This window comes from Elephas maximus, chromosome 5 (assembly GCF_024166365.1).
Source record: "Elephas maximus indicus isolate mEleMax1 chromosome 5, mEleMax1 primary haplotype, whole genome shotgun sequence".
NCBI classification, from domain to species: Eukaryota; Metazoa; Chordata; class Mammalia; order Proboscidea; family Elephantidae; genus Elephas; species Elephas maximus.
Window position 1 is genome coordinate 162030995 of NC_064823.1, and position 27270 is coordinate 162058264.

The following is a 27270-nucleotide window of genomic DNA, read 5'->3' on the forward strand; positions in this document are numbered from 1 at the left end:
CCCCGCCCCCTCCCCCCACCCCCTGCCCGCCGCGCCCCGCCCCGTCCCCGCCCCTTCCCGCACGCCCCGCCCCGCGCCTTTGCGGGGCGCGGCGCTGGGTCTCGTGGCCGGAGCTCTCGAGGCTGCGTGCCTGCGGCGCTGTGGGCGGGCCGCCGCCTCGGCCGGCCATTGGCAGAAGCCGTCGCCGCGGGCTGTCAATCCCGCCAGCCGGCGTGGCCCCGCCTCCGCCGCGGAGCGTCTCGGTACGTAGGGAGGCGCGGGGGCTGCCGGGACAGTTCTAAAATGGCCGAGCGCCCCGGTTCCGCTTTTGGCTGCGGCCCCGGGCCCCATTCATTGCCCCGCTGCTGAGCGGCGTCGCGTCGCCGCGAGTCGGGCCCAGGGCTCCGGGAGTTGCCCCGGCCGGACGGGAGGCCGCCATGGCGACCCTGGAAAAGCTGATGAAGGCTTTCGAGTCTCTCAAGTCCTTCCAGCAGCAGCAGCAGCAGCAGCAACAGCAGCAGCCTCCGCCGCCTCAGCCTCCTCAGCTGCAGACGCAGCCGCCGCCGCCGCCCCCGCCCCCGCCGCCGCCGCCCGGCCCGGCCGTGGCCGAGGAGCCGCTGCACCGACCGTGAGTGCCGGGCCCGGCTCGGAGCGCGGGGCCCCTGCAGCCTCTCTTCCCGGGGCGGGACCTCGGGCGACGGCTCGGGGAGCGGCGTCCCTGCGGTCTGGGCCGCCCCGCGCGCGGCGAGAGTGGCGGCCTCGCAGCCCCCGGGAGGTTGGCACCTGCCCCCTCCTGCTGGGAGAGCCCAGCTCCGGCAGCGGGCCCGCAGCCCCTGCTCCCCCGGGGCCCCCTCTCTGGGGTCTCCGTCCTTCTGCGAGGGGACGTGGAGACTCGCTGGGGCCCCTCCTGAAGCCACCGAGGGAAGTCACGGCCCCAGGCTCTGGCCTTCCCTAGGTGATGAGAGTTAGGAAAAGAACTTGTTTCTTTTTATTTGCAAAAAACGGGGGTAGGGGTGATGTCTTAAGTGTGTCAGGAAGGGAACTTAGAGGAGTTAGAGACCACGTCCCGTTTGGCTTCCTCCAGGCCGCTTCCCTTCCTCTCCGCTAGTCCGAGAGGGAGGAGGGCTGGGGGCGCAGGGCACCTCGAGGGGAGCCCGGAATTGGCGCTGGAGTGATGTGGGGACAGTGGATGACATAATGGTTTAGGACGTCTAGGCGGGAGTGGTTGGGGGGGGCAGGGGCCTGAGGACGCCGTCCAATGGAGAGTGCTCTCCCAAGTGGCACTTTAAACAGCCTGTGACTTGAGACCGTATTCCCAGATTCTCCAGGCATTGCATTTGCTTCATGAATCGTAGTGGTAGTAACGTTTTTTTAAGCGTCACGTAAGAGACCCGCCGACGTAAGCTCAGGTGTTGGTCTGCAGGAATTTGAGCAAGTCGCGATTGCGGAGGAAGAGATGAGTTGCTTAGGTGGTTGTCGTTAACCAGTGGGAACTAATAAAGCCGACTTAAATATTAGGGAAAGTTGATGGTCTCCTTCGGGGACAAGGAGGACACATTGCCCAGGGAGAGACGGATTGCTGGGAGATGAATGAGGGGTACATTTTGCCAGTATCCTAGTCAAGCTTGTTAAAACGTGGGGTGTGTGTGGACCCCAGGGACATCTCAGGGGTGCCAGTAAACGAGCTGCTGTTTTGTTTCGTTGCTGACATTCTGTTACTCTTAGATAGGCAGGGATCTCCGCTGCCTGTGCCTGGGGAGAATTTTTCAAACAAAAAGACCATTGATAAACCCAAATCCATTGGCAGTTGAATCAGATTCTGACTCATAGTATAGGACAGCATAGAACTGCCCCATAGGGTTCCCAAGGCTGCACATCTTTACGGAAGCAAACTGCCATGTCTCTCTCCCTCAGAGCGGCTGGGGGGTTCAAACTGCCAACCGCTGAGTTAGCAGCAGAGCCTTAAGCACTGTGCCGGCAGAGCTTCTCAGACCATTAATAGCACCTTCTGATAGGACTCAAGGGCTTTTCCTGGAAGTGTCTGTGCTGAGTGTTCAGTAGGGGTTAAGAGCTACAGTAAGCTACGGCTGCTAAGCCAAAAAAAGGTCGCCCTTGGAAGCCCTGTGGACCAGTAGTCCCGCAGGGTCACTATGAGTCTGAATTGACTCGAGGGCAGTGGGTTATGGGTGCTGCAATTTTCAAGGAGCCCTCGTGATACAGCACACAACAACAGCATGCTGCAGTTCAAGCTTCTCTCTCACCTCCAGGTGTTTTATTTCTGATCTTGGTGTGTACAAGATAGCAGTCAACAGGAAAGAGTTTTCAGGAATCAGCCCCTTGAGGAGTCTTACTGTGTTAAGACTGATTCATTTTTAGTAACTTGTTCTTTATATTTCTTGTATGATCTTTGCTGTGTGTCCTGAGAGTTTAATTAGATAATGAGGATTCAGGGAGGTTATGTTGGATTAATTGTTAGAATAAAATTTAGAAAGAAAGAAATTATTTTTTTCCTTAAAACCTGTTTGAATATCCAGAGAAACTTTTTGACAGTTTGGCTTATCTCTGCAGCACATAATTTATAGTCACACGTCCGCATATGTGTGTATCTTGTGTAAAAGCGGGAAGCACTAGGCAGGGTCCTCGATGGGGAGGGATGGGGAGGAAGACCTCGCTGTTGTCCACTGGTGGCTTGTTCAAACACTTGGTCAGTCTAAACAGACGCCTTCTCTTTCTTATGCTGACTTGACAGGACATGAATTTGCTTATCTTCAAAATATGGGTAACAGAGGTTTCCTTCTCAGGCTGGCTTGACAAAGTAGGTAGATTTTGTTTCATTATTTTAAGGTAATGTGTGATTGATTTATTTTAAAAATCTAATCTATTATTTTTGTATAAGTAATACATTAAGATGATTAACAAATTCCACAATTACAAAAGGGTAATAATTAAAATATCTCCCTCCCACTCCTTTCTCCTAAGTACCTAACATCATCCCCGAAGGCAACTACTCTTAAAGTTTTTTCTGTATCCTTGCAGATATAATCAGTGAAAATGTTTAGACCTTAAATTTTCTTAAAGCAAGTGTTTTAGAATAGAAACTTAAAGGCTCTTAGCATGCTCTGAAATCAGCTGCCATAGGGTTTAGTTATAATTACTGTAAATAAAGTAAGTAAAGACCCTACTTCTAATGTATCTTGCTGTTGAAGAGAATAGTGATTAATTTTCAGTTAACAAACTCGCTGCTCACAAGTTTGGATCTTGGCATTTCTGTTTAGATGCTTCAGCTGAAAAATCTCTTCCCCAAAGTAAGATCAGCCATCAGCAATTGAGAAAGTGCCTGTTTTTTGTTTGTGGCTCTCCCTCTCTGTTTTGTGGAACTGTAGTGTCCTAGCCCTGTGTGCGCTTCAGTTGACATATCTGAGTGGCTGCTTTCTGCTCAGCAGATAGGATGCAGGAGTTCTGGGTGGGACTGGCTGCAGTACTGCCAGGATGGCATGCATGCGAGTGGCTGGGATGGCATGTGTGCGCATGGCTGGGCGGGCGTGCGTGCGCATGGCAGAGCTCGGACAGGTCCTGATAGTCACTATGAGGTTACTGTCACTTGTTTTTGGCACTTTCTCATTCTTCTCCAGATTCTCAACTAGTTTTTCCCTGACTTCAGCTATTCGTTCATCAATCAGTATTTATCAAACATCTTCTCTGTGCCAGGGGCTGTTAATAGTTGTAGGGCTCCAGCAGTGAACAGACACATCTTGCCCTTTTAGTGAGGAACATAGACAGTAAGCCAGGCATGGAAGTAAAATATACAGTGTTAGATAGTGACAAATGAAGGGGGAACAGTAAAGAAGCGAAGAGGAGTGGGACATGTCAGGGTTAAGTGTTGACATTTTTGATTGGGTGTCCAGGGAAGGTCCACTGAGGTGATTGATGGCTTTTGAGTAAGACCTGAGAAGAGTCAGAGGTCTAGCTGTGAGAATACGTGGGTGGGACCTCTGGCGAGAGAACAGGTACGAAGCACCTGTTTGAGGAGTAGCAAGGGGGTCCCTGGCTGGGGGAATGGAATGAGGGGGAAAGCAGTAGAAGTGAGGTCAGACAGGTAGAGGGAATGCCATACCAGAACAATAGGACCATCCTTGTACGTGGAAATGAAGACGTTGGTATTTATTCAGAGCGCTAAGGGCAGCCACTGGAGGGTTTGACCTGAGGAGTGGTGTGATCTGAGTTCCTTTTAAAGTAAAGGCTGTCTGAGAGCAGAGTGAGGGGAGTGTGAGCAGAAGCAGGAAGCCAGGTGGGAAGCTACTGCAGTGATGAGGTGAGATGGTGGTGGGTCTCATCATGGTGTTGGCAGTGGGCAAGGAGAGAAGTGACTGAATTTTGGAGGTAGAACCAGCAAGATTTGTTGATGCCTGCTAAGCATGATGTAATTTATCTATGTTATTGTTGTTGTTGTGTGCTGTCGAGTTGATTCCAACTCATAGCAACCCTATAGGATAGAGTAGAACTGCCCCATAGGGTTTCCAAGGAGTGGCTGGTGGAATCCAACTGTCATCCTTTTGGTTAGCAGCCCGAGCTCTATGACCGCTTAACTACTTAGCCACCAGGGCTCCATATTTAGCTATAGTTGGTAGTTATCAGTTGGGATTATATTCAGCTGCAAATAAGAGAAAATACTGCTACAATATCTTAAACAGGTCTAAGAGTTTATGATAAGACAAAAAGATGTCTGTTTGAGGAGGTGCAGCAAAAGTTCAAGGACCCAGGCTCTTTCTTACACTTAACTTGCAAGCCTTTGTCCTCATTCTTGCTACCTCTTAATCAAAGTATGGCTGTCATACCTCCAGATCACACATCTGGGGTCCAGGCAAGAAGAAATGTGTCAGGTGATGGGAGTGAAGGGCAGAAAGACTTTCTCTTAGGACAGCTTTGCTTTTTCATTCGTTCATGCCATTGACATTAACTGAATGCTTGTTATGTTCTAGGCACTGTTCTGGGCTCTGAGGATCTGACGGTTAACAAAACGGGTTGCTTTGAGTCTGTAGGTCAGTTTAGGAAGTATCATCATCTTAACTGCATTAAGTTTTCCAATCCATGAACATGGGATGTCTTTCTATTTAATTGGGTTTTCTTTGAGCAAGGTCTTGCAGTTTTCAGTGTACAAGTCTTTTACTTCCTTGGTTAAATTTTTTTCTAGGTATTCTTTTTGACACTATGGTAGATGGAATTGTTTTCTTGATTCTTAATTGCTAGTTACCAATGTATAGAAATGCACCAAGACGTGGTATATTAATCTGGTATCTCCCAACCTTAGCTGAACTCATTTATTACCACTAATAGTTTTTTTGTTTGTTTTTGGGTTCCTGTGGGTTCAGGGAAGCCTTTTTCCTTCTATCCAGAGCAGGGGCGGGGGCAGACAGGTTTCTCAGGGGTTCACTTTGCAGCCAGGCAGATTTCTGCCCTCCTACGTTTCTACTGAGTGATCTGGTGTGTGTTCTCTCTTGATCCTCTCTCCTCTGCCCAAGGTGCTCCAGCCATGGTGCTGTGGGCAGCATGTAGAGGAGTGAGTGGGGCCATGTCCAGTGAAATCTTATCGGTAACACTGAAATTTAAATATCGTATTAATTTTCAAGTCCTGAAATAGTCTTCTTTTGATTTATTTTTGTCAGCCATTTAAAAATGTAAAGTCGTTCTTAGCTCACAAGCTGCTGAAACAGGCAGCAGGCTGACCCCAAGGTTAAACATGGAGAACCTCTTTTGGGAATCATTTCCTTTTTTGGTTATTTTTAAAAACTCATTATTTTTTCGTTATTGTTGAGGATATGCAGAGCAAAACAGACCAATTCAGCAGTTTTTCCACGTACAACTCCATGACATTGATCACATCCTTTGAGTTGTGCAACCATTCTCACCCTCCTTCTGAGTCGTTCCACCTCCATTAGCATAAACTCACTGCCCCTTAGGGTTCCTATTTAACCTTTTGAACTCCTGTTGTCAATTTGACCCCGTATAAAAAAAAAAAAATTTTTTTTTTAATTTTTTTTTTTAGACCTTAAAAAAGCATAATGCTCAAGGGAGACATTCTTTACTAGTTAAGCTAAACTAGTGTTTGGTTTCAAGGAGACTTCAGAGGATATTTTTGTTTTGGTTACTTTTTAACTAGTTAAAAAAAATTCTAGGAGTTACATAATATATTAAAGGTTAAAAAAAAAAAAAAACCCAGAAGATAAAAAGCAAAGCCTTCCCCACAGTCTGTCCTTCTAGTCTTATTCTCTAAAAGTAACGTATTACATTTCCTATGTCTTCTTTTCAGATCTTTTGGAATTTATATATACACATTAAATATGTTTTTTGGTTGTTTGCGTGCCTGAGATTGCACTGTGTCTGCATTTTCTCCACTTAGCAGTACACCACGGATGTCGTTCCACAGAGGTACCCACGTTGCTCTTGCTGGCTGCCATTGAGTCGGCCCCCAGCGCGTGGTGATCTCACGCACAGCAGGATCTGGCCGTTGTGATCCGTGCAGCTTTCAGTGGCTGAGTTTTTTTTAATAATTTTTATTGTGCTTTAAGTGAAAGTTTACAAATCAAGTCAGTCTCTCACATAAAAACTTACATACACCTTACTACATACTCCCATTTACTCTCCACCTAATGAGTCAGCCCTTCCAGTCTCTCCTTTCGTGACAATTTTGCCAGTTTCTCACCCTCTCTGCCCTCCCATCCCCCCTCCAGACCGGAGATGCCAACACAGTCTCAAGTGTCCACCTGATACAAGTAGCTCACCCTTCATCAGCATCTCTCTCCAGCCCATTGTCCAGTCCCTTTCATGTCTGCTGAGTTGTCTTCGGGAATGGTTCCTGTCCTGGGCCAACAGAAGGTTTGGGGACCATGACTGCTGGGATTCCTCTAGTCTCAGTCAGACCATTAAGTCTGGTCTTTTTGTGAGAATTTGGGGTCTGCATCCCACTGATCTCCTGCTCCCTCAGGGGTTCTCTGTTGTGCTCCCTGTCAGGGCCGTAGTCGGTTGTGGCCAGACACCATCTAGTTCTTCCGGTCTCAGGATGATGTAGGTCTCTGGTTCATGTGGCCCTTTCTGTCTCTTGGGCTCTTAGTTGTCGTGTGACCTTGGTGTTCTTCATTCTCCTTTGATCCAGGTGGGTTGAGACCAATGGATGCATCTTAGATGGCCGCTTGTTAGCATTTAGGACCCCAGATGTGTGGCTGAGTTTTTGAAGCAGACCGCCAGGCCTTTCTTCCTAGTCTGTCTTAGTCTGGAAGCTCCGCTGAAACCTGTTCAGCATCACAGCAACACACAAGCCTCCGCTGACAGACGGGTGGTGGCTGCACATGAAGTGTGTGGCTGGGACTTGAACCCAGCTCTCCTTTGTGGGAGGTGAGGATTACACCCCTGAACCACTACCGCCCCCATAGCAGTACGTATACTTTTTATTAATAGCGATATAGTATTGTTCAGCGCCCTGGTGGTGCAGCGGTTAAGAGCTTGGCTGCTGACTAAAAGGCTGGCAGTTGGAATCCAGCAGCTGCTCCTTGGAGACCGTGTGGGGCGGTTCTCCTCTGCCCTGTGGGGTTGCTATGAGTTGGGATTGACTTGATGGCAATGCTTTTTTTTTGGTATATGATATTGCAGAATTTCTTTTTAAGAGAGAACTTTTGGACATGAAAAGGCAAATAGCTTAAATTGTCCCAACTTTCAAACAGGCTATGACTTATCCTCTCCACCTTCAGGGCGGCCCTACCCCATTACCTGCAGTCCCCCTCGGTGAGCCAACCATTTGGTAAACTACCTCTGAAGGGCTCCACCTTCAGTACACAGTCTTATGCAGTCCCCGAGAAGGAAAACTAGAACCCTGTGTAACTGTGTTAAATCGAGTCAGCTTACAGACGGCTGTTACGGTAGCTGTTACAGTAGCCGCAGATCCTCGCTACTCCAAGTGTGCCTTCGGGACCAGCACCCTGCCATTGCGTGGGAGAAATGCCGAGTCCCCGCCTGACCTCAGACCTGCCGAATATGATTCTGCATTTTAACAAGTTCTGGAGCAGCTTACGTACACGTGAAAGTTCGGGAAGCTCCGCTGTAGTCAACACGCCTTACCTCCGTTGTTGAAAGTAGTGCTGCACGCCTTTGGGAGGAAGACCTGCATTGCTGATACATTTACAGGTGCAACCAGGCAGCGGGACTTACCTGTCCTCGGCCGATGAGTATAAGCCGAAAAGCAGATTCTAGTATACTGACAAGTGGGCTTTTGGAGAGCTCCTAGCTACTGGGAACAGGGATTTGAGTGGGCTGGGTAGGGGTGCGGGCGTGTGGGATGAAGTGGAGCGGGCGTGTGGGATGAAGTGGAGCGTGAGAAGGGAGTGGTTGGACTAGACGACCTGGAAGGATCCCTGTCAACCCTGCCACATGAATTCATTCACTCATTCCTTCTGCTGGTCTTTATTAAGTGCCTGCTGTGTGCCAGGCACTGCCGTAGGCGCTGGGAACAAAACCCATGGTGCCAAATCCTGTGGAGAAAAACACAACAGCTGGCGGGGGAGGACGCCCCTGGAGCGGGCAATGCACAGTGTAGCTGAGGGTCTGAAGGAGAGTGGCACCGAGGGGGGACATTAGGCAGAATCCTGCGGGAAGGGCGGGAACAAGCCACGTGGTGGAGGGAAGAGGAAGGTGGGGGTGTGCTTTCAGTATGGGAGGACCAGTCAGGAGGCCAGTGCTGACGCAGAAGGAAGAAATGGGAATTGAGGTTAGAGAAGTGGGATGGGGATTGTCAGTTATATAGGGCCTTGTACATCAATATCATTGATACAACAGAGTCCCTGGGTAGCGCAAGTGGTTAAACACTCGACTAATAACCGAAAGGTTGGCGGTTCAAACCTACCGAGAGGCGCCTCAGAAGACAGGCCTGGGAATGTGCTTCCGAAAGGTTGCAGCCTTGAAAACCCTGCGGAGCAGTTCTGCTCTGCACATGTGGGGTTGCCATAAGTCGGAATTGACTCGATGGCTATTAACAGCAACAACGCCACCAGTATATAAGGACTTTGGATTTTACCCTGAGCGGATGTAGACCTGTGTGGTAAAACATGATCTGACTAATGTTCTAAAAATACTGTTCTGACAGTTTCGAATACTAGCGAGGATGTGGAGAAACTGGGTCTCTCGTGTTGCTGGTGGGAATGCAAGATGGTGCAGCCAACCTGGAAAATGTTTGGCAGTTTCTTATAAAACAGGCAACCACCGTATAGCCCAGCAGTTGTACTGTGGGGCATTTATTGCTGAAAAATGAAAACTTGTATTCACGTAAAAACCTGTGCACAAATGTTCATAGCAGCTTTATTTGTAATAGCCAAAAACTGGAATCAGCTCAGACATTTGTTAGTGGCGAATGGTGAACACGGGTACGTCCATACCACGGACTGTTGTTTTGAGGTGCTGTTGAGCCACTTCTGACTCATAGTGACCCTATATGCACCAGACCTTATGTACATAGGGTCGCTGTGAGTTGGCACTGACTTGGCAGCACCTAATAACAATAATACATACAGCAGAACAAAACACTGCCCAGTCCTGCGCCATCCTTGTAACCGTTATGTTCGAGCCCATTGTTACAGCCACTGTGTTAGTCCATCTTCTTGGGGTCTTCCTCTTTTTCGCTGACCCTCTTCTTTACCAAGCATGATGTCCTTCTTCAGGGACTGGTTCTTTTCGATAACGTGTCCACAGTATGTGAGATGAAGTCTCACCATCCTCGCTTCCAAGGAGCATCCTGGCCATACCTCTTCCAAGAGACGTTTGTTCGTTCTCCTGGCAGTCCATGGTATATTCAGTATCCTTTGGCAACACCGTGATTCGGAGGCATCAGTTCTTCTCCTGTTTCCTTATTCATTGTCCAGCTTTCATATCTGCTGTGTACTCAGCAATAAAAAGGAACTAGATATACACAACAACTTGGATGCATCTGGAAGAAATTATGCCATGTACAAAAAGCCAATCCCAAAAGGTTACTATACTGTATGATTCCATTTATATAACGTTTTAGAAATGGAGAAGAGATGAGTGGTTGCCAGCCCTGGTGGTGTAGTGGTTAAGAGCTCGACTGCTCTAATCCACCAGCTGCTACTTGGAGACCCTATGGGGCAGTTTTCCTCTGTCCTGTAGGATCACTATGAGTTGGAATGGGCTCTAAGGCAACTGATTGTTTTTTTTTTCTTTCAGGGGTTAGGGACAGTGTGGTGGGGTGGAGGTAAGGGAGCAGGGGGAAGGAGGTGGGTGTGGTTGTAAAAGCGGAAATGGTGGATGTGTTCTGTGTTGTGACTGTGACTGCTGGTGGGTGTGCGAACCTGCTAGTGTGATAAGACTGTAGAACCAAGTGCACTCGTGCTAGAATGAGCACAGGCAGAGCTGGCCATCTCAGCGAAGTCAGTGGATGGAGCAGTGTCAATGTCCTGGTGTGAGGACGCACTGGGGTCCTGCAGGATGCTGCCACTGGGGGAAACGGGTAACCTCTACAGGGGCCTCCTGTCTTTAGTACAGCTGCATGTAAATGGGTACGTATTGCATGAAATTTTCTTAAAAGGCTGCCCTGACCAACAGGGGCTGCAGGTGGAAGAGGGAGACAGTTGAGAGGCAGCTGGAGTTACCAAAGCTAGACATGTCGGTGGTTGCATCAGGCACGTGGCTAACAAGCAGTCAGATTCTGCGTCTCTTTTGAAGGAAGGAAGAGTTGATGGTATTTACAGACCTTTTTTTTCTCCTTAAAAAAAAAAAATATGTATATTTATCTATGTTTCTCCTTTTGGTTTTCAAATCCCAGAAGTGTCAAGTACCTGGCACTACTAATTTCAGGCTAGGAGACTTGAGAATAGAAAAGCAGAAAAGTAAAAGAATTCCTTGGAAACTGCAGTATTATTCATGTAGTGTAAAATTCACCATTTTAGAAAAGCTTCAGCTTAGTGAATTTTAGTACATTCCCAAGTTGTGCAGAACGTCATCACCCCAATAAAGGAAACTCTGTGCCCTTTAGCAGCCGCTCCCCATTCCTTCCCCCCGCCCCCCCCAGCACCAGTTTGCTTTCGGTATAGATTTGCCTATCCTGGACGCTCTGTGTTAACAGAATCATGCAGTGTATGGCCTTTTGTTCGGCTTCTTTCACTAAGCCTAAGTAGACTGGTTTTTGAATCACACCTTCTCCTGTTAGTAATTGTTACTGTATTTAGTTAGATCACTAGTAAGAAAAACTCGGCTTTAATGACCGTTTCCTATGATGTAGGGAGTCCCTGGGTAGTGCAAATGGTTAAGAAGCACTGGGCTAGTAACTAAAGGGTTGGCAGTTCAAACCCACCCACAGGCACCTGAAAGGAAAGCCCTGGTGACCTGCTTCCGAAAGGTCGCAGCCGTGAAAACCCTGCGAAGCACCGTTCTGCTCTGCACACGTGGGGTCGCCGTGAGTTGGGGCTGACTCAGCGGTAACTGGTTGGTTTTTCCTTTTGTTTTCTGTGATGCAAACCGTAGACTGAAGAAATCTTAGACCTTGGTTCCCCTAGTCAAACAGCACTTTTATTTTTAAGTACAACCTTAATATATATTTTCATGGTAGTTATCTTTCTTTTTCTGCCATTTCTATGGCCCTAGATTTGATTTTCAGCTCGGCCACTTAACAACTGTGTGACTTTGGCCAAGATACTTTCTCTCTCTGAGCCCTGGTCTTCTCCTGGGTAAAAATGTGGATGATAGTGTAACAGTGCACACCCTTAGGCTTCCTGTGAGGAGAAGATCAGCTGATACGTCACATTCCATTTCCTTCCACCTGCTTCAGTTGTTAGCACTTAAACCACCACCTGGGAGCCCTGGTGGCACAGTGGTTAAGAGCTCAGCTGCTAACCAAAAGGTTTCCTTGGAAACCCTATGAGACAATTCTACTCTGTCCTAAAAAGTCACTAGGAGTCAGAATCGACTCGAAGGCAATGGATTTGGTTTTGGGTTACCACAATGACTTATGAGATATTTACTCCTGTTACTAGAACATAAGCGATAGGACAGAGTATTTGTTTTAATTACTGCTGAGTCCAGAGTGTCTGGCTCACAGTAAGTTCTCAGTATATACTTGTTGAATGAATAGTTGGAATTAGAGCCTATATTTTGTTAAACGTAGAAAAATACTTCTCATAATTTTTACCTTTATCTTCAAGATAAACCTTTTCTCTATTTCTTTTTGTTTGCCAGCTCTCTGCTTTAGAAACTTGTGTCCCCCTTTTATCATTTACATACAGAAGAGTGTCTACAACTTCTAACCACCATCCAGTCAAGAACTGGAGCCTTGATAGCACCCAGAAGTGCCCTTGGTATGTCTTTCTCACCATCCCCTCCTCCTACCTGGAGAGGAGCCACTGCCCTCATTTTACGGTTATTGCTGCCTTGCTTTGCAGTTTTGCCACCTGTCATGTAAGTGGAATCATGTAGATTAAAATATGCATGTATACTGTTAGCGATTGAATGGTTTCTCCACAAAATATGTGTTGTAAATCCTAACCTCTATGCCTGTGGTTATAATCCCATTTGGGATTGGATTGTCTTTGTTATGTTAGTATAGGGTGTGTCTTGAGTCAATCTCTTTTGAGATATAAAAGAGATTAAACAAGCAAGCAAAGGAAGCAGAGATGGGGGAAGGGAGATGCCAGGTCACTTGAAGATCGCCTAGGAGCAGAAGCTCAAAGAGACGATGACCTTCCTCCAGAGCTGACAGAGAGAGAAAGCCTTCCCTTAGAGCTGGTACCTTGAATTCAGACTCTAGCCTGCTAAACTGTGAGAAATAAATTTGTTTGTTAAAGCCACCCACTTGTTGTATTTCTGCTATAGCAGCAGTAGATAACTAAGATATGTACATACGCACATACGTGTGTGTCTGGCTTCTTTTGTTCAACCTTATGTTTTTAAAATTTGCTCATGTAGTTGTAGTTTGTTCATTTTTGCTGCTATATAATTGTGATAGTTAATATTGTGTGTCACCTTGGCTGGGCCATGATTCTCAGTGTTTATATGTGATCACTCCTGGGATGGAACCTGCTGTGAGTAGCCAGTCAGTTGAAGCGGAGTTTCCTTGGGGGTGTGGCCTGCATCTGAATATAAGCAGATGTTCTGGCTTTTTGCTGCCTCTGGATCCTGCAGCTGCCTCCTGTTTGTCTGACCTCCGGCTCTTGGGACTTGAGCTATCAGCTTATCTGCAGATCTTGGAATTCATTGATCTTCACAGCCTGAAAGCGGGAGCCCTGCTGTCTGACCTGCCAATTTTGGGTTCACAAGCCCCTGCAGCCTCTATTCTGATCCATGGACTTGGGACGTTCCAGCCTCTACAATCACGTTAACCGTTTCCATGATATAATTTCTGTCTATGTATTTATACTTCTCCAGAGAACCCAGCCTAAGACAGTAATATTCCATTATATGGACATACCACAATTATTTTTCTAATCTTCGGTTGTGTCTTAGAATTCTGTAGTTAAAAGAACCAGATACACACATACACATACAGTTATGTATGTCCTATATATGCAGTTAATCTCCTATTTACAGTGAGTTCTGACCTAAGTCGAAGACTTCATTTTTTTTCTTAGTTTTCATTTTTATTGGCTTTTATTATGAGTATCTTTATAAATCTGATCCTTATTTTTTGGGGGGGTTGGAAACGTTAAATTTACAGTTGTATTTTAATGCATTCGTATATAAAAAATACACAAATCATAAAAATTTACTCCAATGATGAAGAGTTAGTCAGTGTTGATATTTTCTCAGTTGCAGTAATAACTCCACTTATGGAAGGTTCTGGATCACCTGGAATTATTCCTGGGAATGGAGATGCCGTTGCTAGTCAGAAAATTAGTGGGAGTTGTCTGTATGATCCTTTTATTTTTTTCTTTATATATTTGTGGTAGCATCTTACTGCTTCCTGAATCTGCCGATCGACATTTGGGTCCATGTTTTCAAGCAACCGAAGCCTGAGTTAGTTTAGAAAACTAAATCTATACGGCAGTGTTTCCAACAGAAATCATAACATTGAGCATCTGCAAGTGAACATCTGAGAATGATGACATCAGCAGCAAATCACACACTGTAACATTGTATCTAGTACATATTACTGATGATAAGATGTACCAAAAAAAAAAAAAAACAAAAAACCCCAAAACGGATGGACCACCTGTGGCGTAGTGGTTAAGAGCTTGGCTGCTAACCAAAAGGTTGGCAGTTCAAATCCACCAGAAGCTTCTTGGAAACCCTACGGGGCAGTTCTACTCTGCCCTATAGAGTCACTATGAGTCAGAATTGATTCAATGGCAATGGGTTTGTTTTATATATATATGTACACACACACACACACACACACACACACACACACACAAAGAACGGTGCATCAGGATTGGAGGAAGAGTCATTAATAGCCTGTGTCATACAGATGGTACAGCCTTGCTTGCTGAAAGTGAAGAGGACTTGAAGCACTTACTGATGAAGACCAAAGACCACAGCCTTCAGGATGGATTACACCTCAACATAAAGAAAATAGAAATCCTCACAACTGGACCAATAAGCAACATCATGATAAACGGAGAAAAGATTGAGGTTGTCAAGGATTTCATTTTACTTGGATCCACAGTCAACACTCATGGAAGCAGCAGTCAGGAAATCAAAAGACACATTGCACTGGGCAAGGACCTCTTTAAAGTGTTAAAAAGCAGAGATGTCACCTTGAAGACTGAGGTGTGCTAGACCTAAGCCATGGTGTTTTCAGTTGCCTCATATGCATGCAAAAGCGGGATAATGGATGGGAAGATGAAGAAGAAGAATTAATGCCTTTGAATTACAGTGTTGGTGAAGAATATTGAATATACTATGGACTGCCAAAAGAATGAACAAATCTCTCTTGGAAGAAATACAGCCAGAATACTCCTTAGAAGCAAGAATGGCAAGACTAAGCCTTGCTTACTTTGGACATGTTATCAGGAGGGACCAGTCCCTGGAGAAGGACATCATGCTTGGTAAAGTAGAGGATCAGCAAAAAAGAGGAAGACCCTCAACGAGATAGATTGACACAGTGGCTGCAACAATGGGTTCAAGTATAACGATTGTGAGTTTGGTGCAGGACCGGGCAGTGTTTCGTTGTGTTGTACATGGCGGTGCTGTGAGTTGGAACCGACTTGACAGCGCCTAGAAACAACTTATATATGTATATGTGTGCGTGTGTATATACGTAGACGCCCATACGCATACACGTAGTGTATGTATATTTGTATGTATACATATATATAGTTCCGTAATATAATGTATGTAATAGAATGACCTTCCATAATATAATCTAATGGGATCAGTCAATTGAAAGGGGGAGTTTTTCCTTAGTTCTGCCTCCGGACCATAGATAGATACTTGGACAGAAATCTGTCTCTCTCCCCTGAGTGGCTGACTGGTTTACTTCAAGGGATGGCTCACGTGATTGTGGGGGCTGGCAAGTCTTCAAAATCTGTAGTCAGGTGGCAGGCTGGAGACACCTGCTCTTCCCATTTCGGTCTGCTTTCCACCTGGAGTTGATTTTGTGAATGATGTGGTACAGGGTTCCAGTTGAATTCTTCCATATAAATCTGCTCGACGTTAAACTAAGATTTTCTAATGCATCTTTACTGGAGAAAGTATGAAACAGAATTCCTGACCCAGTGTCCATAGGTCAGGTGATAGGTAGAGCGCAGGGTGAGGAGGAGAGACACCTGCCAAAGTATTTATGGTCTGTAGGCAAATCATACCCTAAGGAAACTCCCCTTTCAACTGACTGATTCCATTAGATTCCGTTATGGAAGGTCATTCCATTAACAGGTTACATTATGGAACAACAACTAGCCTAACATTTGCCCGAACTACTGGGGATTGTAGCTAAAATTAGCCTCGTGTTTGATGATGACATGCTGCTGTGAGCATTCTCGTGCGTGTTTCCTGCGGTGCGCACATGCCTTTTCACCATGTGGTGGAATCCCTGGGTTGTAGGCGCGTCTTCAGTGGTGCATTGGACATCTCATGGTCCCCCTGGATAGTTGACGATGTTTCGTATTGTGATAATTTTACGTTTTAGCCAGTCCAGTGCGTACCTTTCACGGTTTTATAATGCCTACACAGTTTCCCGATAACTGTTGAGATTGCGCACTTTTCGTACGTTTATTTGCCATCAGGATTGCCTCTGCTGTGATTCTCCTGGGAGGAGCCCTGATGGCGCAGTGGTTAAGAGCTTGGCTGCTAACCAAGAGATGGACAGTTCGAATCCACCAGCTGCTCGTTGGAAACCCTATGGGGCAATTCTACCCTGTCCTACAAGGGTTGCTGTATGAGTCGGAATCGACTTGATGGCAGCAGGGTGATTCCTTTGTGAAAGTCTCTTATCAGTTTTTCTGTCAGACTGTGTATCTTTCTTACTCCTTTGGAGCTTTTCTGGAGAGGGGTCTGGATAGGGGTCTGTGTTGGTGATGAGGGCAAAACTGTCTTCTCCCACCACGGCTGGGCTTTTCGCTCACAAACTGGTATTTTCTCATGAACGGAAGGCCCTAATTTTAATGAAGTCCAGTTTATCACATTTTTCCTTTATGGTTAGTGCTGTTTGTATCTTCTTGGATTAATTTTTCATTCCCTCAAGGTCGTGAAGCATTTTCTTGTAGTGTTGTGTAAAAGCTTTTTTGATTTGCCTTTCCCACTTAGGTCTGCTGTCTACCTGGCGTGGATTTTGTGAATGCTGTGGGACAGGGTGCCAGCTTAGTTCTTCCAGATAAATCTGCTCAATGTTAAACTAAGCGTGGTTTTCTAAACCATCTCTACTGGACAAAGTACAGGACAGAATCCTCAGTTGGTTTTTGGTATCCCATTCCTTCACAGTAGGGCTAGCCCACTAAGGAATGGATTCCTTTCTTCAAAAAAACTTTGTGAACAAGTCCTGTTTTCCAGGAACACTCTCACGTAAGTATTGTATTTGGTGAAATTTCAAGAGCAGCTGACCAGAAGCCGGAGGACCTGGGTCTCTGTTGCTCCTGCAGGAGACTCGGAGTCCCCCTCCCCAACCTGGGAAAGTGCTTGTCAATGTGCATATGGGACACTGACTGACTCTGTTCAGTTCCTTGAGTAACCCAGGCCTCTCCCTATCCGTGCTTCCCAATCGGTTTGGCATTTTTGATGCATAATCTTAAAATAAAACAGTTGTAAATATGAGGGTTTAAATAGGAAGGCTTGGATTTGCTTTTTCAGAATTAGCTTTTTGATCTTTTTTTTGTTATTACAGCATGCTGTAGGGTCCTAGATTTTGTCCTGGCCCTCCTTAGAAATGTGTGCTTGTGTGCAGATGGCTTCATTACACATGAGAGGAGGTTGCCCGAGGTTTAGATGTTTTAATTTTGAAGGTGAAATTAAAATGACTACGTTTACCAAAAGTGGCCAAAGAGCCGTTTTCCTTCCCTGTGTCTCTGGGATCTGCTCTCAGAGCGGGGTGTTCCATTTTCCCTCTAATTTCCACGCTTACCTTACAGTTCATCGATCTGTTGACATTCCGCGGGAGGATGAAGTAGTTGTCATTTTCTTAGACTTCAGGCTTGCTCAGGAGACAAGATGAGAGAGGAAGAGGGTGCCTCAGGCAGGGCACAGAATGTGCCCTGATGAAGGTTTTGAAGATGCAGGACCAAAACAGCTTCACTTTGGATGGCTGGAATTCCATGGAGGGTGGGGCACTTTGACAAGGCAGCCGGGGGCCGAGTTGTAATGGGCTTTGGGAAACCAGCTTCCCAGGTTGGCTCCGAGGTGGCTAATTGTATTTACTAATCACATTGCCCTTCTGCTTTTTCAGTGAATGGTACTGAAAGGATTTATTTATTTTCATTTTCTGAGATTTTTGGCTAATGTTCTCTTCATTGGAATGCCTGAGGATAAAGTCTGATCTTCACCCTTTAAAAGCTGAATATTCTTCAGTGTGATAAGAAACAAACTCGGTGCCGTCCAGTCACCTTGACTTACGGCGACCCCGTGTGTCCGAGTAGAAGTGTGCCCTGTAGGGTTTCCAATGGCTGGTTTTTCGGAAGTAGATGGGCCGGCCTTTCTTCCAAGGTGCCTCCAGGTGGACTCAACCTGCCAACCTTTCGGTTAGTAGCCGAGCACAGAAACAGTTTGCACCGCCCAGGGGCTTCATGGTAAAATAAAATAAAATAAAATAAAAAAAGGAGATACTATTTATAAGGTTTTTATTTTACTGCCTGCGTTTGCAATCTGGTTTGATGACAGTTTGACGTAGTAAAATTGTGTGATTCGTTTATCAGCTCGCATACATGTTTAGCCATGTTAGAAATAACAGTGGGTCTAAGAAAAATGGGCAAAATCAGAATATTTTGGTAGCAGCTTGGTGGTTTTTATACTTCTCACTGGGGCAGTGCTGGTTTATTGGTGCAGTTCTCACCTTCCTTATGGGGGACCTGGGCTTGGTTCCCAGGGAGCACACCTCGTATGCGGCCACCACCCACCTTGTCATTGGAGGCTTGTGTGTTGCTGTGATGCTGAACAGGCTTCAGCGGAGCTTCCAGACTGAGAAGAAAAGCCTGGCAATTGGCTTCCAAAAAAAATCAGCCGGTGAAAACCTTAAGGGTTACAAGGTCTAATCTGCAGCCTTCCGCGGGATGGTGCAGGACCCGGTAGCATTTTCTTTGGTTGTGCATGGGGTTGCCATGAGCTGGGATTCGCTCGAAGGCAGCCTGCCACAACAACAGTGTTTCTCACTCAGAATGGGTGCTTAATAACTATTGTTTGAGTTCTGATCGCAAGACTAGCAATCACTGAAGACTCTGAGTGTCTACCTGCAGGCAGTATTCAAGGTTACCTTGAGTCACGGCCAATTTGATGGCAGTTAACAACAATAACAACAAGGCTACCTTATTGAAGGGTAGAAAAAATTTAAACTGAAATGTGTTAAACCAGTTTTTGTTTTCTCCAAAAAGATTTTCATTATTGAGATATGATTTTGGATGGGGTGAGAGAAATTTAAAATATGTGCCTTCTTTGGTGACAATCATAGGAAGTATGCTGTCCTCTTTGATAGTAAAGTCTTGATAGTCAGGGTCGTTGAAGGTTTGAAAAAAAGGTCCTGTGACTGCTTGTCTTAATTAAAGTCTGAGGGATTTCAGAGCCTGTGGGCTGAATTCCACACTGTACGGAATTTGAGTTCAAGTACCTGTGGGATTGCTTCAGAGTTATTTTCTTTTTTAAGCTTTGCTGTGTCTACCTTTTTTCATCTCTTGGTTCCAGAAATTTAAGTTTAAAGTGAAGAATATTTACAGTTTATTTTCTGAATCTCTTTGTAAGACTGACTCATGAACTTGTGATCAGCTTTAATGTGTATTTTACCTATTCTTGTACAGAACACATTTTTTATTTATCCATTCACTAGCCAGCTCCTTATGAAACACCTGTAACGTGTAGGTGTGCTAAACACTAGTAATGGAGATACCATGGGGTCCTAGCTCTCAGTGAGTCTGTAGTCCCTGGAGAGATAATCAAAGGAACATTACCAAATAGTGTGGCAGGGGTGTGGTGGGGCCTGGAGAGGGGGAGCTTGGTGAATAAGACAGCCTTATTCTCCAGGAGGCCGGAGGAGGAGCTGAACCCAAACAGATAGCCCAAACCAAACCCAAACCCATCGCCCTGGAGTCAGTGACTACGGAGGAGCTGAACCTGAACAGACAGCCCAACCAAACCCAAACCCACCGCCCTGGAGTCAGTGACTACGGAGGAGCTGACCCTAAACAGACAGCCCAACCAAACCCAAACCCACCGCCCTGGAGTCAGTGACTACGGAGGAGCTGACCCTAAACAGACAGCCCAACCAAACCCAAACCCACCACCCTGGAGTCAGTGACTACGGAGGAGCTGAACCTAAACAGACAGCCCAACCAAACCCAAACCCACTGCCCTGGAGTCAGTGACTACGGAGGAGCTGAACCTAAACAGACAGCCCAACCAAACCCAAACCCACCGCCCTGGAGTCAGTGACTGTGGAGTGGAACTGCTCCATAGAATCTTCTGGGCTGTGGTCCTCATGGAAGCAGATCGCCAGGTGTTTCTGCCGTGGTACCACTGGATGGGTTGGAACCCCCAATCTTTAGGTTAGTAGTTGAGTGCAGCCTCTTTGCATCACCAAGGGGGTTAAACAGTATTCTGTCTCTAACAGTCGTAGTCTGGTAAACCTTTGCTCAAGTTTTGGCATGGATGATGTCATAAGTAGGTCTTGTGAGGGAAACTCGAGGCAACAGGTGGATTGTTTCTGTTAATTGTCCTGTTTTGGTTTATTTTATAGATGAGGAGAGAGATAAAGCCTTTTTTAAAACTAATGTTTATATCTGTCACTTCCAGGAAGATAGATAAATGTTCTGTGGCCCCACTGGTTCTTAGTCCGGGATCTGGGTACTCAGTGTGAAAGCCATCCATCTTTTACCTGCCTCTTCTGGTGTTCCCTGGTGGCCCTGCTGAGTGCTGTGTACGTTGGAACCCTGCATTGTAATTTTATAACCACAGAGATGATTGACGTATTGACGTGCCACTTTCCTCAATGTGGGGAGCCAGCTTGTTGAGTCCAGGGAGCATTTTCTGCTTCATAAACTCTTATAATGTGACAACTTGAAGGGACCTTGGGAATCATCTTGTTTAGGATGCCTCCTTCCCTGTCCACGGGAGAATTAGCCCTTTATCACAGCTATCTTTCTTACTGAAGCATCTCCTTCTCTAGGCTATGCTCCAGGAAGCCAGGACCATCCAGAGGTACCTGGTTACTCCCACTCATGTAGCTGACCCCATCACTCACAGATGGGAAAAGCTGGGCCCAGAGAGCGAGGGGACTTGCCACGGTCATGCCCTGAGCAGCTTTCAGGATTGCAGGAGGACACTCCACAGTCTTCAAGGTTGTGCATAGACTCCCAGACTTTGCTGAAAATCTCAGATCAAGAATATTTCTATTCTGACTGGCATTAAGTTGTGGGACCCACCTAGTCAGTGTTTGTCACCTTTTCTTTTCATTATCACCCCCGTAAGGAGTCTTTTTGATGGGGGCGTTGATGGTTCAGTGAGAGAATTCCCACCTTCCTTGCAGGAGACCCGGGTTTAACTCCCGGCCAGTGCATCTTGTGCATAGCCACCATCTGTCTTTTCAGTGGAGGCTTGTGTGTTGCTGTAATGCTGGACAAGTTTCACTGGAACTTCCAGACTAAGACAGACTTGGAAGAAAGGCCTGACAGTCTACTTCCAAAGATCATTGAACTCTGTGGACCAGTGGCCTGATCGTGAGGATGGCGCAGCACCATGCGGTGTTTTGTTGCCTTGTGTGTGGGGTTGCTGTGAGTCAGGGCCCACCTGACGACAGCTCACAACAGCAAAGGAGTCTTTTTAGACACCAGTGTAATGGACAGCCACACTGAGTGGCCACCACCTAGGAGAGCTAGGTGTACCAGCTGGGAGACTGAGTGTGGATTCAGTCCAGTCAGGGCCTTGGACAGGTTTCACTTGGGAAATCAAAAGGTAATGGACAGATGAGTTTAATGCTTAAAATGCTTAAAATGGTCAGTGTTCTTAAATTTTCTTAATGGTTGACTTAAACTGGGTAAAATCTAAGCTGCTGTAACAGACTTCAATATAGTGGCTAAAAGAAGAGAGCATTTTAGTTTTTATACCACTTTTTTTGTCTGTTTTTAAATTGAGATATACTTTACACACAGTAAATGTGCGCTCTTTTTAGCAGTCTGTCAAAATGGCCACGTGACATCGTCAGACTCCTCGTCTGTCTTCACAAGGGGGAGGAGAGGATCTAGATTAGCATCAGCCCCAGGCTGATCCCTGTGAGGCAGAGGTCAGACATACCTCTTCTCTCCTCGCTTTATCCAATCCTGATACCAGCTGCCCCCTCCATGGCACCCTCTACTTCTCTGCTGGGTTTAATGGTTTGTTGCTGTGGCTGCACAGAACTCACAGACAGTACTCATGATGATGGGCTTATTAGGGAAGCAGTAGGTTACTTGCAGGGTCAGGACCAACAGGCTACAGCTCGAGATCAGGATCAGGAAGCCTGCAGGCAAAGGCTCCCTTCTTCAGTACGGGACTGCTATCTTTGCTCCACTTGGCTGAGCAGGCCTCCTCTCGGCCCCCCAGGAAAGGTTCCTCTTGGCCCCCTCAGGACAGACAGGTTTTTCTTGGCCCCCTGAGGACAGGCTCCTCTCTCAGCCATTAGCCCTCAGCCTGGCATTTGTCCTGCTTGGGCAAGTATTACAAAGCTTTTTTTAGCCCTGCTGATAAGTGCCCTGAGTCACCCTACTCTGCCAGCAAGCCTCTTGCCCGAAGGTGCTCAGCTCTCTTGCACTGTAGGTTGGTACACCCACTGCAGCCACCTTACTCTGTGGGCCAGGAAGCCCACTGCGCTGTCTTGTGCTGGTCTCCTAGTTCTGCTCCCACCTTTTCTGTGCCGCTGTTTCTTGTTGTCTTGTACCTTCTCCAGTGTTACAGCTCTCTGTCTGTCTCCTGGGTCTAGGGGGTTCTCAGTGCAGAGATGTGCTCCACTCCTAGCTCTTCTTTTTTGTTGGTAGTGAGGCCCCTCCTCTGCTGTGGGATTGGCTCTCTTTTTAAGCCTAACAGGGTGGCAAAACTGACCAATCCCCTCGTTAGGGTTTCATATACTTTATTTGCATGGTTCCCACCTCTGTAGGGTTCCACGTGTCTTATTTTCATTGTTTGCAACATGTCCAGTCTCATCCCCTTGATGGGCCCTGTACAGATGACATGGGGGCAGCATCTGACCTCCTCTGACTTCACCAGGGGAAGGAAAACTAAGATCAACAGCCCAAGACTGATTGCTATGAGGTAGCGACCAGACGTGCCTCCTCTCTCCAAGATCTTCACTAATTCTGACACCAGCCGTGCCCTTGCACAGTGCTGTCAACTTCTCTCCTGGGTTCGATAATTCATTGCAGTGGCCACATAGAACTCACAGATCATACTTACAATCATGGGGTTTATTAGGGAAGTAACAGGTTACAATTCAGGTTCAGGAACACAGGATACAGTTCTTCCATCAGGATAGCCTCGTCTCAGCTGTGCTCACAGGCACGCCTCTGCCTGGCCCTCAGTCTCTGTCCAGAGGCACTCATTTTCTCTGTCCATGGGCCAGAAAGCCCACTGCACTGTCTCCTGCTGCTGGGTCTCTGCTGCCGGGTCTCTTCTGCCACCACTTCTCACCATCTTCAGGGTTACAGCTTGCTTTTTGTCTCCTGGTCCCAGGAGCCTTCCAGCACGGGAGTTCTAGGTCCAAAGGCACTCAGTTTTCTCTCCCTATGGGCCAGGAAGCCCACTGTGCTGTCTTCTGCTGCTGGATCTCTGCTGCCGGGTTTCTGCTGCTACCGCTTCTGACTGTCTTAAGGGTTACGGCTTGCTCTTTGTCTTCTGGTCCCAGGAGCTGCCCAGCACAGGAGTTCCAGGTCCAAAGGCACTCAGCTTTCTCTCCCTATGGTCCAGGAAGCCCACTGTGCTGTCTCCTGCTGCTGGATCTCTGCTGCCGGGCCTCTGCTGCCACCGCTTCTCACCGTCTTCAGGGTTACAGCTTGCTCTTTGGCTCCTGGTCCCAGGAGCCTCCTAGCACAGGAGTTCCAGGTCCAAAGGACGCCTTGGCTCCTGGCTGTTCTTCCTCGGTGGTCATGGGGCCTTCCTCTCTGCTCTGAAATTGGCTCTCTTTTAAGGCAAAACTGACCTATCCCCTTCCAAAAAAAACAAACCAAACCCATTGCCGTCGAGTCAATTCTGACTCATAGTGACCCAATAGGACAGAGTAGAACTGCCTCATAGAGTTCCCAAGGAGCACCTGGTGGAGTCAAACTGCCGACCTTTTGGTTAGAAGCCATAGCTCTTAATCACTATGCCACGAGGGTTTCCTCAGTTCCCTTGGTAGGCCACGATTACCCTATCACACAGTCCCGTCCAGTCACCTGGGTGGGAGTTATAAGACCATGACTAGAAAGGCCACACAAAACAGTGATTAATCTACCGCAGCCCCCATGCACCTTATTTGCATAGTCCCACCCAGCCATTCTGTGGGAGTCACCAGACCATGGTGAGAAAAAAAAAAGGTGAGAAGGGCCACATAAAAGCAATTTATTGCACTTTATGTACAGCTCTGGGAGTTTTGACAAACACACAAAGCTGTGTGACTGTTACCACAATTAAGATTTAGAGCAGTTCCATCCTCCTCCCCAAAACTTCCCTCTTTCTCCTTGCTGTCAGCCCTTCACCCTAGCCCCTAGAAATTACTGATGGTTCAATTTGTCTGTTCCAGCATATCACATAAATGGAATCACACAGTATGTAGCCTTCGAGTCTGTTTATTTCACTTAGCGTAATGCATTTGAGGCTCATCCTTGTTGTGTGTGTCTGTGGTTTGTTCCTTTTCTATCGTAGTGTTCCATTGTGTGGGTGTGCCAGTTTGTGTGTCTGTCCACCAGGTGCAGGGCATTTGGGTTGGTCACATCATAGCACTTGTGAAGTGAGTGGTTCGTGCAGATGGGAGGCTGGTGGTGATGATGGGGAAGGAACCTCTGTTTCTTATGGTCATTTAGGAACCCAAGATCCTTCCATCTTGTCGCTCTGCTGTCTTCTAGTTGTTGTCTTTATCTGTATTATCAAAACCGGGTGTCAGGGATGTGTATTCCAGCTGGGGGGAAATAGAAAGGGGAGGTACCCAGAGCAAGCAAGCAAGGCAGAAGTTCCACATACTGCTTCTGCCCCCATTCAGTGGTAAGAGCTAAGTCATGTGTCTACATCTAGTTGCAAGGAAACTAGGAAATGTCACTTCCAACTCGGAGGTCGTGTACCCAGGAAGGGAAGAATGGGTTGTTGGTATGTGTCTTAGGCTGCAGCAAAACCAGTGAACAGTATACGTATAATCATGTATAGAGAGATTTATCTCAAGGAAATGGCTCACACAGTTGTGAAGGCTGCCAAGTCCCAAATCCATGCATCAGGCGTCAGGCTGGAGGCATCTCCTGACTCACGGGGTTGGAGGGGCTGACGAACCAAAAATCTGCAGGTCTAGTGGAAGTCTGCTGGTTCATGTCCCAAGAACCAGAGGTCAGAGGGTGATGAGTCTAATGCAGAATCCAGGGCAAGGGAGAGCTTTGCCAGAGCATCCATATACATTGGATGCAGGTGACACCCCAAGGAAACCTCCCTCACATCAGATACTTGAGTAGGGGCAAGACTACAAGAGGTGTGACTCATGATACACTGGTTACTTATCCTGCCTCAATAACATGTGTAGGTTAGGGTTTACAACATACAAAATGGAGGATAATTACATCAGATCACAAAAAATGGAGGATAATTACAGTCATGGCCTAGCCAGGCTGACGCATAACATCAGCCGTCACAGTGGATGATTAGCAGTCTGCAATACAGCTTGCCAATGGAAGTCCCTTTTGGAAAGTGATGAATGGAAACAGCATCACTGGACCTTGGTGCCGATGGACAGTCTTTGGAAGACCCCATTCCAGTTCCATGAAAGAGGTTTCTAGACCCTGGCTCTTTTCTCCACTTGGAGCTCTGGTCTGTTTTTCTTCTTGGTCTGTGACTGCCCTTTGGTGATTTTTCTTTGCCTGTTATCTTTTCACGATGAGTTGGAATCGACTTGATGGCAACGGGTTTTTTTTTTTTTTTTTTTGGATTATCCTTCCCAGCCATGTCTGAAGTGCCTTTCAAGGACATGCCTTCATTGTTGTTGGTAGATGCCGTCGAGTCAGTTCTGACTCAAAGCGACCCTCTGTACACCAGAACGAAAGGCTGGTCCATTGTGCACCACCCCACAGTCATTGTTAACTGCACCACCCCACAGTCATTGTTAACTGCACCACCCCACAGTCAGTGTTAACTGCACCACCCCACAGTCATTGTTAACTGCACCACCCCACAGTCATTGTTAACTGCACCACCCCACAGTCATTGTTAACTGCACCACCCCCACGGTCATTGTTAACTGCACCACCCCACGGTCATTGATAACTGCACCACCCCACGGTCATTGTTAACTGCACCACCCCACGGTCATTGTTAACTGCACCACCCCACGGTCATTGTTAACTGCACCACCCCACGGTCATTGTTAAGCCTGAGCCAGTTGTCGCAGCCGCTGTGTAGATCCAGCTCTTCACTGGACTTGCATAATCCCAGCATTCTGTTCCTTCAGGTGCACTTCTTGGGCTTGAGTGTTACATTGGGGATTAAGCAGCCAGTCACAGGTTAGACTTTGGATTTCTCTGGGCTCCCTCAGGAACTTAGTAGTTTTCTGGCCTATTTGTTGTCAGGTACTAGTAACCCTGCCCAGAGGTCTTTTCGGGACATAGTTTTTGCACCTGCTTCAGGTTTTTGGCTTCTTCTTTGGATCGGTCATCCCGTTCTACCTTACTTTGATGATGCTTACCTTGAAGACATTTGAAACCACAGGTTTGGGTGGGAATGAAGCACCTCTAATCTGATCCTCATCAGGTCAGGCTGTTTACTACCTCCTTTTGCTCGGCCCAGAAGTCTTACTAGGAGGCTTTTGGGAAAGGCTCTGAGCCACAGGCTTATTTCCAGCTGGTTGGGGATTTAGAAGTGATTTAAAAAAAACCTTGCTGTACAGTCAATTCCTACTCATAGCAACCCTGTAGGACAGAGTAGAACTGTTCCATAGGGTTTCCAAGGAGTAGGTGATGGATTCGAACTGCCAGCCTTTTGGTTAGCAGCCAGGCTCTTAACCACTACACCACCAGGGCTCCATAGAAGTAATTAATTAGCCATTATTTATACTTTGTTTTATACATAATAGCAAGTATGAGGCCTGTGTGGTATGCTGCCTGCTGTCAGTTAACAGTGGGATACTGAGAAATGGAGGCAGCTTGGTGTGTGTATAAAAAAATCAAACCTGTTGACATCGAGTTGATTCTAAATCATAGCTGGTCCACAAGACAGAGAACTGCCCCATAGTGTTGGCAAGGTTGTAATCTTTATGGAAGTAGATTGCCACGTCTTTCTCCCACAGAGCAGCTAGTAGGTTTGAATCACAGCCCTTTTGGTTAGTGCTGAGCACTTAACCACTGTGCCACCAGGGTTCCTTTTGGTGTATGTTTTAGGTATTATATTACTGTATTTCATTGAATTGAATATACTGTCCGTTTTATTTTATTCCATTATCATAGATCTGTGTACTGAGAAAGAAAAAAGAGTTGC

The 27270-nt window shown here is 46.7% G+C and overlaps 1 protein-coding gene across 4 annotated transcripts in view; it reads left to right on the top strand.

Annotated features, from left to right (window-relative positions):
- Positions 1–251: 251 nt before the first annotated feature.
- Positions 252–27270, top strand: part of HTT (huntingtin) — a 191327-nt gene continuing 164308 nt past the window's right edge. For all 4 annotated transcript variants that reach the window (XM_049886648.1, XM_049886645.1, XM_049886646.1 and 1 more), the window contains exon 1: positions 252–607. In XM_049886648.1, the coding sequence (XP_049742605.1) occupies positions 417–607 (191 nt within the window). In that variant the 5' untranslated portion in view covers positions 252–416. The remainder of the gene's footprint in view (positions 608–27270) is intronic.